This window comes from Serinus canaria, chromosome 1 (genome assembly GCF_022539315.1).
Source record: "Serinus canaria isolate serCan28SL12 chromosome 1, serCan2020, whole genome shotgun sequence".
NCBI classification, from domain to species: domain Eukaryota; kingdom Metazoa; phylum Chordata; class Aves; order Passeriformes; family Fringillidae; genus Serinus; species Serinus canaria.
In genome coordinates, this window is record NC_066313.1 from 100,985,110 (window position 1) to 100,997,923 (window position 12,814).

Sequence of the window (12,814 nt, forward strand, 5' to 3'; positions counted from 1 at the left end):
TTCTTTCTTAAACTTAGGTAGGACTGATACAAGGAGTGGTGACCCACCTCTGTGGGAATGGAACCGAGCAGGGGCAGGATCGTGTTACAAACCCCAGCATCCCTGCACTGGGCACAGTAGATGCAGCTGCACTGACCTCACAGGCCAATCACTCTTGGGAGTGATTCCTGGTCTTGGGTATAAATCCCAGAGGAACCACGAGATGCTGGTTCTGACCTTGGCCATGCTCAATCAAGCCACTTACTTGCTCGCACATTACAAGTGAAACATGGAAAGAGTTTAGCATTCAAGCTGTGTGACCTAGCTGTGAGGAGACAGGAATGATGTCAAGATTTTGTGCATGAAGCGTCCATGACAAAACATTAGCTTAGGTCAGACACTACTGAAATGTAAACGGGAGGATGACTGTCAGCCTATCAACAAGCAAAACAGGGAGCCACTGCCGTTATGCAGAAATACATGTAAGAGCTGTTAAACAGAAACTTCCTTTTCTCAGATTTGTAAAACCACCGGCCTGGGTAGTAACTGGACTCCCATTACCAACACCTTTGGATTGGGAAGTAGCAGCCTGGGCCAAATAACAACGCTAGGAACCAGCGTGCCGAAATATGCCAACAGCTCGAGCATTTGTGCTCCTTTCTGCCATTTAGATACAAATTGTGTTTAAAAACGAGGCCGTGCCCCCGAATCACATCCGGTCTGTACCTACACACAGGTGGCCAGCGCGCTCATCCACACGCCGCCGGGGTTGCCGGTTCGCCCTGAGGGGAGCGGCAGCTCTCCCCAAGCACGGCGCGGTGCCGGAAGGTGCCGGGGCTCCCCGCGCGGGGCACTGCCGGGGCAGCCCGGGGCGCCTCCGGAGACGATGCCGGGTGGCCGGGGACCGTGAGACGGGCAGGGACAGCCTCGCCGCCGGCACCCGCTTTCCCTAATGGGCATGTGCGGCGCTCGCACATGCCCACTCGGGCCGCGCGGGGCCGGGGTGCTGTGCCGCGCCGCGCTGCCGCCGCCGCCGCGGTAGCCGTGCGGCGGGACCTCGGGGCGCGCCGTCGGGCACCCCGGGACGCGGCCGGCCCCCGTCGCCGGGGGAAGCGCCCGGGCGTTTCTGGCGGCGGGTCCCCGTAACAAAGCCCCCCACGAAGCACACCCGACTCCCCCTCCATCGGGGGCGGCCGCTCCGCGGCCCGCCGCCCGCCCGTCGGGGCCGCGGGCAGCTTGCGCTGCCCCGTCGTCCCGGGGGCGGCGGTGCCGGCGGCGGCGGGCGGGGCCGGGCGGGGCGGGGCGCGCCGCGGCGTCCCGAGCGCGGCCGCGGGCGGGCGGCCCCGGCGGGAGGCGCGGCGCTGCGCCCGCCGCCCCGTGCTCAGCGCCGCCCGGCGTGGCCCCGCGCCCCTGGGCGGAGGGCGGCGGCGGCGGGGGCGCCGCGGAGGGCTTTGCGCGCCCGCCCCGCCTCGCCTGCCGCGGCCGGGGGATTAGTCAGCAGTCTGCGGGCAGCCCCGCTCCCGCGCAAACTCCGCGGCGGGGGCGGGGAGCGGCGCTTGCCCCTTCCCCTTCCCGCGGCGGGGCGGCGGCGGGGCTGCCCCCCCCACACACACACCCCCGGCGGTCCGCGCCGCCGCTCCGCGGCGAGGGGCGGCGGGTTGGGAAGTCAGGCACCGAGGGGCTGGGAAACTCCTCTCGGGCACGGCGGCGTTGCGGGAGGACGAGCGCCCGAGCCGCCCCGCGCACGCACACGGGCGGGCGGGCGCGCACACACACCGCACACACACGCACACGCGCGGCGGCGGCCCCCGGCCCCCCGCAGCCGCGGCCGGCGGGGAGGCGGCGCCCGGCGGGGCTGCCCCATGGTCTTGAGGGGGCCGTGGGGGAGCTGCGGGGGCCCCGGCGCGGCGCTCGCTCTCCTGCGCGCCCTCCGCACTAGGATGTTGCGGCAGGTCTTGCACAGGGGGCTGGGGACGTCCTTCTCCCGGCTCGGCCACTTCGTCGCCAGCCACCCGGTGTTCTTCGCCTCGGCACCCGTGCTCATCTCCATCCTGCTGGGCGCCAGCTTCAGCCGCTACCAGGTGGAAGAGAGCGTGGAGCACCTCCTGGCCCCCACGCACAGCCTGGCCAAGATCGAGAGGAACCTGGTGGACAGCCTCTTCCCGGTGAACCGCTCCAAGCACCGGCTCTACTCCGACCTGCAGACGCCTGGGAGGTACGGCCGGGTGATCATCACCTCCTTCCGCAAGGCCAACATGCTGGACCAGCACCACACCGATCTCATCCTCAAGGTAACCCCGGCGTGTCCCCCGGCCCCGAGCATCGCTACCCGCCTGGCCCGGCGCTCCGCATCCCGTCCCGCTCCCCGCACCTGCCCGCCGGCACGGACCCACCCGCGCCTGCCGCGCTCTGCCCGCCCGGCACGGGCGCTGCCACCGCAGCTCCCCGGTCACCTCCCTGCAACAGTTGGGACGCCAGCCCGCCGCGGGGAGCCGGCACCGCGCTCCCCGCCCGCGCCGCGGGCTCCGCTCTCTTCCTCCTTTTTTTTTTTTTTTTTTTTTTTTCATCCCCACCCCCATCTTTTTCTTTTTTCCCCGTTTTGCTTTTATTTGCTTTGGGTGAGCGAGAAGGGCAGTCTGGCTTGCTTAAATAATTTTTTTGGTGTCTCTACTCGCGTGGCAGTTGTGCTCCCGAGTTAAGGCGTCTCGGGCTTTCATAAACTCAAACTTCAAAAACAGTTAGGTACCCGTCTATCAGGCTGCCGAGAATGATTTGGGGGGCTGCTGCTGTGTCTGGACTGCACTTCTGCATGGAGAGGGGTACCACAAAACCTTCTTCTCACTGCTCATCAAAGCAAATGACATAACTCAGCAGCTTATTTTTAGTGGGTAGTGTTTTTTTCCCCTCCACTCCCAGCCCACCACCACCAGTATCACAGATGAAGAGAAAATCCAGCCCAGCTGTAGACTGCAGGCATGGTGCAGCCTGTGCTGCCGGTTCAAGTTAGAGCGGGCAGAATCTTCCCACTTGAGCAGCACGGAGTGTGCGAGTCACAATCTGACAGGACATCTCACTGTGCTATATATCATAACATGTCAGAAACCTGTGTTTCTTGAAGCTGGCACTCTAGTTTATGCCCCAGTAGTTTTCAGCAATCCTAGAAAGAAAAACAGGGAAGATAGATGCAAAAACTTGAGTGTTAAGAGGGTCAAGTTCACTCAAGAAAAAGGAAAGGAACATTTTAAAATTAGCAGAGGTGTGGCTAGCTCAATCCTGCACATTTTTGCTGTTGCCTTGTGGAAGCCCAAAAGATTTCAGCATTGGTTTGGGGTTTTTTCCCTCTGAATGTCAAACTGTCAGCCCATATAAAAGCCAATGTTAATTCTTCTTTATCACTTCAAGGAGTGTCTCTCCTAAAATGAAAAAACAGATGCAAACATCCATTGTAAGAGACTTCAGGGAGACCCCTCTCTTTACTAAACAGTGAAATAACTGTTACAGTGAATTTATTTCTATTTTATTTCCACTGTAGGCACATACAGAGCTGTGGTACAGAGCCACACAGTATTTTCTGTTTTCTTTTTGAAATATTACTCAACAGTAATAAGCAAACATTTAATGAGTGTCGACTCACTAAGTACAGTAACAGCAATGTTACTGGCGAATGAGAAAACTCCACAGAAATTGTTTTCATTCCTTCATTTTCTTGAACTGTGAATTGCATTTGCATCCAGTATATGCACATTTACTCAGTCATAGGATAATAATGATAATGGATTTTTCTCTGTACTGCTTTCTCTGGAGATCTGTAGTTTTATCGATGGCAGAGTGACACACAAATAAATGGTACTCAGAATCTTTCTGCAGGCAAACTTCTGCGTAAGATTTATCACATCAGCCAAAGAGGTATAACTTAGAAAGTTCTGTCAGTATTTAACACAGCCCCATTTTTAATACACAGAATTCAGTAAAAAGATATTATTTTTCTTTTAGTGAGATAATGAACACCATTGCCATTTGATTGTTTAGACATTGTCAGATGTGTCTGATGCATTATTTCCAACTCTCTACTTATCTAGTTAATTCCAATATGTTTTGTGTAGAATGGATTAAGTTCCTTGTCCTGATTATGCTTCTGTTAGTGGGCAGAGGCAGGCTCAGGCAGCTGCCTGTCCAACCCTGTGCATGGCCCGTCCCATGGACTACAGAACAGCAAAACAGGAGGGAGGGCTCCTAGCTCCCAATATTGTTATATCTGTGGTGATGCAGGCCTACATCATCTGGTGTTAACACGGCTCACCAAGGGAAGGAGAAAGAAAAAGGTGGCCATCAAGGCTTTCCTGTGCAAATTTGGTTGCATGAAAGGGAGAAGGGAGCAAAGGCAGCCCCAGCTGCATTCCAGAGCCAACCAGCTCAAAGGACTGTGCTTGTCAATAAGTGTCCTGGGTGAAACCACAGAGTAAATCCCACTCGCATTTCTGAAGCTGCCATGTAAGCACAGGCAGGGCAGAGAACCTACACGGTAGCTTTTGCTTATCTTTCTTTTTCTGGAGGATGACCTCCCCAAGGGAGAGGTTTTGCTTTGGAATAAATGTCAGGTTGGATGCTGGCTCCTCCCACATGGCTGTTGCTGCATCTCCACCCACAAGCAGGAGGATGGGAGACACAGGAGGATGGTTGCCCCAGGCAGATGCTGGATGCTCTTGCAGCACATCTTTATGGTTTCCTTACCTGCCATATCCCACTTCATCTGCCAAAGAGGAAAAAGAATGAGCCTTGAGCAGCTACAGCTTCCCTAGTATGTCTCCTAAGGAAAGGGGATTTTCCCTGATCTAGGCAGAGGAAGAAGTCAGCTTCTGTTACTGTTCCTTTGTAAAGGGATACAAAGTTTTGGGCTCTGAGCGGTTGAAATCGAAACAAAGACCGTCCTGTCAAAAGTTCATCAATCTAACATCCAAGTCAGTTCATTATTCAATGAAATGACTCTGATGGTGACATCTCTAAAACACTCTGGTTAGCTTAGTGCCGTCCTGGTGGGCACTTTACCAGGCTGACAAGTCACCATTGCCAGTGCTGCACGATCCCTTGCTGCTGGCTGGGAGGAGGTTCTGGGCAGGGCCCAGCCTCAGAACTGTCTCAGCCCAGGGCTCAGGCAGCGCTCCCAGAGCAGGAGCTGCTGGAGGGCTCCCGCTGCCAGCGCACATCTGCCAGCGCCACGCCGGCTGCTCCCCGCACAGCCCCAGGTCCTGCTGGATGCACAAGCTGCTCCACACAGGGGCTCTCCTCGTTAGCAGAGAGGTGTGTGCCTCCCTTGTAGAATAGTTTTGCTTTTGAGATGATGCCAAGTACTCTTTTATTTCTTATTTTTGTGTAAATCTCTATCCATCCTTCTCATTGCTCCCTGTAAGTGCTTACACCATTCTAGGCCTGCCATCCCAACATTGCATTTCCAGCTGCCATTGTCATTTGCAGAAGGGAGAAATCGAAACATATCCTCAGTCTCTGGTCTTGAATAGGTGTTCCAATCAAAAGCCTTGGTAGAATCTCAGATATGGAAGAGATGCATCCTGAGACTGAGATATCGTGGGAGGACAATAATGAAATTTTACTTGCTGCAGTACCTGCTCTACAGCTGAGCATAGGGAACTGACATCCTGTGCTGTTGTTGTGCAGGACGTTTCTTCCTCAAGATTTGTCTTTTGAGAGAGAGAGGTAGGAGGTAAAAACCCCTAATTGAAGAAAGTGTGCTTTTACCCCTGTATTTCCAATGAGTGCTTAGAAAAGCAAAAATAATTGGGATACTTGGAGTGGACCATCATGCAGAGGTTCAGATGATTATATAAAGTCTGTAGAAATTCTCTAAGAAAACCTAGAATCCCACCTAAAAATAGCCTTAGAGCAGCCCCCCTATCATTTCATGGTGTTATTTTCACTTGCAGTGAGAGACTTGTTATGTTAAAGTTATACAAACTCGTGGGATTACAGACCTAGACAGATTTTTGAACCTCAGAAAATACATTCTAACTTAGAATTTGAGATCGATCCTTCTGATTCTGTTTATTCCTGTATGCTTACAGTGAGTCAGTGAGTTAACTGCACCATACTAAAGACTTTTTTTAGTTAAAGATTTACCTTTTTTTTTTTTTTTTCAGAAAAATATTCTCTCTTCCATTTCCATTACTGTGTTTATAACAATAACACAGTACTAATATTTTTTTGGCAAAAACTCCGCTTAAGATATCAAGACATAAAGATGAAAAGGGATTGAAATGTAACACGCCTTACTGAAGGGGATTGTATTTGCAGTTTCCTTCTATAAAAATCTGTAGATGACAAGGGTTTTTTTCTTAAAGAAACCTTTACTAACTACAGATTTATAGTGCTTAGAGATTGCTTCTCTCCTAAACTGGCCATTATTTGATCTAGGTAACTGACTAAATATGTATTCGTACACACAAATGAAGTAAAGTCAGGTATTTCTGTTAAAGGACACATTTATTTAAGAACTTCAGAACTTCTGATTGCTGCAGAACAAAACAGTTCAGCTTCAAAATCTTGCAGACCTCATACTTGTTGGGGTTTTATTTCCTCTCTCTGCTCCCTAATTATTCTGTTCCTGTTAACGTGTGTGTTGGCACGCTCTGACTTCGGTCCTCACGGATTTCCTCACTTACTTTGTACGTGTGAGGAAATTCGTGGAGGAAACAACCGTGTTTAGAAATAGCCACGTTCCCTTGTCTGTGGTATTCCCAATTGCTTTGCTGTACAAACATGGCACGCTTAAACCATTACTTCCAAAGTCAGTGGAAGTGGGTTGTGATTGAAAGCTGGGTCTGTTGCAGTCCTGACTAACACAACGCATCCTTTTTTTAGAAACTTTTGGCTACTCCTGAATGCCTGGACACAGGCAGTCAGCTGTGGATCTAGCAATGGATGCAGCAGTTCTTCACCTTCTCAGGGTAGCTCGGGCACTAAAAACACTTCTTGGGAAACAGTCAATAGAACATACAGTGCATTCTGCTGAAAACAAAATAAAGGATGAAGTCATGTCTTTAGAGCAAGGCTGTAAGATGAGGGGAAGAGTCCTAATACAAGAAAAACAAGGGTGTGAAAGCAGCAGAAGTGCAAGCCTGTTGTCATAGCAGCACAATGCTGCAGGGCTAAAATGTATCTTATGCGAAAACAGATGAGAATTAAGATACGCAGGTAAGATCCGGGCACAGCCAAGGAACAGGGAAGGTAAATAGCACGTTGCAAGGACAGTGTGGAAGTGTCTGCAGAAACCCCCCTGAGCTCCCAGTGTTAGCAGCAGCAGCTCCTCAGAGTGATTCCTGCAGGCAAGAGGGTTTGGTCTCTCCCGCAGGCACTGGGCAGCGCCTGGAGCAGAAGTCCTAAAGTTGCCTGTGCCTGGGAGGATGATTACATCCCCCTGGTGCCCACCATCCCCTGGTCCTGCTCCAGTAGCATCAACCAGGACAGGACCCCTCTGCTTTCCCTCCTGCTTCACTCCATGGTGTGATGCTCCCTACCACCCTGAGCTCCTGCCTGCCGAGCAGCCCGTGCTTGGAATGCCCAGCATCCCGTGTTGCCCTGCCTTTTCTGCCTTGGAAGGTCAGACTTTTCTTCCCCTTTAGCAAACAGATCACATGGAGGACAGGTGTTTTCAATAGGTGGCCAGATGTGTTGTGTGTGCTGGGGGCATCACCCTTCTAGGAGAGCACACAAGTGGACAGGACAGGCATCGGAGGCCAGGGACATCTCTGCGTCACAGCCACCGAAACCAGACCACCCCCAGGCAGTGTCACAGAGCTGAGGGAGAGCTGCCAGGCCTCCCCATTGACCACATTTGTACTTCCTAAAAGCTGTGACAAGGCCCTGCCTTTAAGTTGGGGTTTACAGCCAGAGAACCCCCTCTTTCTTAGTGACAGACAGAAGGAGGAGCAGAGTTGTTAACTGAGACTGTGGGCTGTGAACCTGCAGCTATTAAGGTTTCCCTGCAGGCTGTTCCTCAGGCTTCTGCTTGGTAAGAGCCCCCTGAGAAGAGTACAAAGATGGAAGGGTGTTCATGGAGACATCTGAAGTGCATGGAGAAAGCCACCCGTGGTGGAACTGATGCAAGATCAGACACTGGAGTGAAGTTTTATTCTTTTTTCCCCATCATGAAAAATTGATCTTGTTGCCGCACGCCAGGCTGCGCGGAGAGGTTTCTGCTGCCCAGGTGTCCTGTCATCCAGCAGCAGTCAGCCCAAAAAACAAAGTGGGCTTCTCTCGGTGGAACAAATTCAGGCAGATTTACAAGGTGGTGGAATTAAGATGGTATTGATTAGAAAAGCTTCTCCACTTTAGATTAGAAAAGAAAAATCATATCTAGCGATTTTCTGTAGCTACCAAGAAGACAGATGGAAATGTAAATGTACGCACATCTGTCGCTTCGAGCACTAATAGTTGTCCCTCAGTTGCTGACTTGTAGTTTGAACAATTTTTAGATTTTATTTTTCTGAAAATTGTTTGGAGAAAAGATAAATCCTTGTGTTTTAGACAGCTGAAAAAATTAGTTGCAAAAATAAATCCCGTGCATAATTAGTGTCTTAGCGTCTCTTCAGGAAACCTGATTGTAGGACTGAGAAAAAGAGGCAAACTACTCATAGCGATCCTTGCTGCTTGCTCTCCAGCTGTGACTTCTAATGTTTATCCCAAGCCATTAGGATCTGTTGGCTTCCTCTGTTGGCTGTGGGCATGCTCTTCATCCCTTGCTAGGCTGCAATGCTCAGGAGGCCACTGCCCACCACCCTCTTTGAACCTCTGCCCTGGACCCACGGTCTCGGACTGACAGCAGGCACAGCCTGGCCAGGGGCTCCCTTGCCCTCCCTCTCTGCACCTCCTGATGAAAATGCACTCTTGAAAGTTTAATTCTGCCCGTATCTGCAGAACCCACAGTGGGGATTTTTTTGTAAATTAAGCTGGAAGCTGTGCAAGTCTTTTCCCTCTCATAACCTTTTTACGTTTTGACTGAGGCCACCTCTTGACGTGAATAAAAAAGTACACTGCAAAGGTATGAAATGCCAGAGATTACTGAGATCATAGAAGAAGTGGAGAAATTTATAGCTATCCATTAAAGGCATTTTCTCCTCTTCATTTTCCTTGGCACATGTTACCTGTAAAAATTACTAAAAGAGTAAACCAGCTTCTCATAAAAATGAAGTGTATATTTAAAATTATTGTCTTCATCCCGCTTTCTAGTTTTTCAGTCTTGAATCCAAAACAGTAATAAAATTTCAAACAGTAGTAGGTAATGAGTTCAGAGCCTTCTCAGTCTTTCCTCCATAATCAAGAGTTTGGAAATTTTTTTCTTTTTTCTTTTTTCTTTTTTCTTTTTTTTTTTTTTTTGTTAATGAAAGCTGTGATTAAAAAAAAAAAGGTGCAATACTTCAGGCTCCAGGACTCAGAAAAAACAAACTTGGTGAAAAAGACAGCAAAAATATTCTAAGAGTGGCAACACTGAAGAGCAAAACTAATTTTGGATTTGAACCATCAGATGGAGACTGCAAGACTAAATAAGTCAAATAATAGCAGCACCAACAAAGTAATACGGCTTTGCAAAGATGATGCTCCTGAGAATAAAACACGTCTGCCTGCCAGATCATTGGCAGTGCAGGAGGACATCCATATATCTAGCTAGTTTTGTCTCATTGGCCATTCATTTTATGTCAAGTACAAAGTATAGTCGAGTCCTTACAATGAGTGATGTCCTCTATAAACACCACATATCACTGCTCAGCAGCAAATCCAAACATATTTTTGAGGTATATATGATAAGCAGGAGGTAGTTGTACACATCCTTATGATTAGAAATGGTGTCTGTGATTGACCCAGCTTCCAGGAGAGTCAGGATGTGTTTTCACGAGCTGGGCATGGGAGATTGTTAAAGCTGAGTGGTCCCACTGCATTTTGCTGTGGCTGTCACTGTGGAGTTTCCCTGGGAGCAAAGCTGTGCCACCAGCAAGGCAAGATCCAAGTGGGATGCTGGTGGTTGGGTCCTCATCCCCTTTGCCCATAGATTTGATTGGAGTAGGAAATTATGTAATAGGAGTTCAAAGGATTTCTGGGATTGGACCATTGTGCAGATGAATCAGCAGTTTCTAACCCATCCCTGCTGGGAAGGGATCTGTTTTCTTCACAGGGATGCTGCAGACGTCTTTGTTACCTGATTAAATTAACAAAATTCTAGTAATACCTTCTCACTTCTGAATTAAAGGATTTTTCGACAAAGCAAAGGGGTACAGGTTTTTCTCACCCCTTCTTGTAGCTTCCTGCATCTTTTGCAGGGACTTAAGAATAAAAACAAGCTTTCCTTTCTGTCCTGACCATACATCTCCAAGTACAACCGTTTTGCCTTCAGGCTCAGCTTTGATGGCACTGCTGAAAGTTGTGCCAAGCTCTGCACAGTGGAGAGCTGGCTCATAGAGCCCAGTGTGGGGCTTGGCCATCCCAGGGCTCCCAAACTGACCCTGCTGAGGGGCTCTGGTTCCCAGCACCTGTCTTTCTGTGCTGCTGATAAGGTAGGAGGATCAGCAAAAATAAAACAGTTTGAAGAACTTCCAGCCATGGCTCTCTGAAGCCCTGCTGCAAATGTCATAGCCCAGGATAAGTGGAAGGATTTTTGCTTCCTGGCATCCCCTCCTGGGCCCATGGACAGAACCAGCTGTCAGGAAAGTGCAATTTTACCTCTCCTCTGTCAGCTGTGCCACAGGCTTAAACATGGCTTGGTGGGGAGGTGTGAGACCAGTACAGCCCTCACCTGGAGATATTTGCTGCAAGGGATTTGTCTCTGTGTTGAAGCCATCATTCCTCTCTGTCTAAAATAACCGACTGAGCATGGGACTTAAAGTAAGCAAAGACCAAGACCAAGATGTTACTAAATGCAAATGACTAAAGACTAAAGGAAAACACAGTTCTAGAAATCTCTAAGGTGGTGCAGGACACATAAATACCATTTTCAGAAGGGAGAGGGGAAGTCCAAGCAATGGTCACTGTTTAAACAATGGCAGAAGGAAGAAGTGGGTGTTATTATTTCAGGTCTGAACAGTTTCAGGGACCGTGTGCCACCATGGTGAGAGAGCTTAGGTGGTGCTGTGCAGTTCTCATGCTGCAGTGCTCTGGCATCTCAGCAGTGAGCTGCTTTTTGGTTCCTTGCACTGTTACCTAGCTGAAAAAGCTGTGAGTGATGGGCAAGCAGTGCATGTCTACCTTCAAGAAGAACCATTCATTCAGACTTTGTTATTCCTTTAAATTTCCCTTTCTCCTGATAGAATCAGTAAGCATAAGAGCAGCTGGATCAATGAGGATCTGGTAGTCAGTCATTTGTCCCAGGACTAGGTGCCAGGTTTATTCCAAGTTAAATGGTTACTTGCTATTAGAATCCTCTAATAGGATGGGAGTGCAATATGCATTATGCATTAGCATATTGCTAATGTTGTCCCCATCCCACAACAGCCTTTACCATCAGACTGAAGTTTCCTAGGGGACATCCTGGTGTACCATAGGCGAGCCAAAGTGCAGACTGTGCAATCCTGTGAACTCACAGGATGTGTCCTTGTAAGCTCATGGAGCTTCTGTTTTCTGTGGAAACCATTCACTCAGGGTTATGACTGTGGCACAGCTGAATTCCCAGCATGGCAGCAAAAAGAAGAGTGCCATGGGACTGCAGCTCTCATCAGGGAGGAGGCAGCATCCTGTGGCTCACAGGCTGCCACAGCAGGCAAAGGGAGAAAGGACAGAGAGCCTGCACCATGCTGCAGCACACCCTGCCCTGCACTGAGGCAGCAGAGGGCTTTCCTAGCATTGGGTCTGAAAAAAGTGCAGATAAAGTGTTTGTCTTGAGAAGAAAAGTCTGGGTCAGAATTCCCAGTGCTTAATCCTTGGGCATACTGGTGCAATTCTCAGCATCCTTTGTTGGGATGGAGGGAATGGCAAGTTTTCCTCTTCTCTGGCTGTTTGCCACCAATTTGAGACCAAACATTGTGGCCATTGGCAAAGCTCAGAATAGATCTCATAGCTGCTCTAAACTGCCTAAGCTTGCAGCCAGCTCCAGGGGCTGCTCAGCTGCCAGGATGTGCCAGGACACAGAGCTGTCTGCCTGCTTCCCTCTCTTCCCCAAAGCCCCATTGCTGAGATGTGGGATGGGCAGGTCCTCCCCACACAGCGCCCGGTCCAGCCCAGCACAGTCTCGGAAGCACCAAGCCCCTGATGCAGAACAAGCTCCTCAGCCTGAAATGATCATTTCCAAGAGGAAAGGAGTATTTTAGGTATGACATTTAGCTTCTAGCCTTTCACTAAAGATGAAGTAATAGATGAGGTTATTTTATAACCTAAATATTAAAAGTGCCTCAGATGTGGAAGGAAGCAAATGCTGCAGTGAGGCAGGGTGGGTAAATAGCAACACACACTGTTTGATAAAAGTTGCATGTCAGTTTAGTTTCTTCTGCATTGTGTCACTCCATAGATCCTCTCTGAAGGAGTTGTATTGTGAATCTAATAAAGGCAGGAAATTCCTTCTATTCCTCCTGGCTTCCCTCAGCTGTGCTTCTTTATGTGACATCTTGTTTTATAGCTGTTGTCAATGAAAACCATTCAGTAGCTCCCACTGCAAAAAAATTAAAACCAGATATCTGTCTTTGATCTGGTAAATCAGGGCATTTTCCCCAAACTGTACTCACTTACAATAGAATTTGCACCCCAAAACAGCAGAACTTTGCAACTCCAAACTGAAAAGATGGGAAGTATTCCCCATAGCAGTTCATTTCTTTGTCATGTTCCTGCAAATATTTTGTTTTGT

General features: G+C 49.5%; 1 protein-coding gene across 1 annotated transcript in view; it reads left to right on the forward strand.

The window, feature by feature from the left end:
- Positions 1-1,841: 1,841 nt before the first annotated feature.
- Positions 1,842-12,814, forward strand: part of PTCHD1 (patched domain containing 1) — a 38,782-nt gene continuing 27,809 nt past the window's right edge. Inside the window, exon 1 of the mRNA XM_009089713.4 lies at positions 1,842-2,270. Coding sequence (XP_009087961.2) covers positions 1,842-2,270 — 429 coding nt within the window. The remainder of the gene's footprint in view (positions 2,271-12,814) is intronic.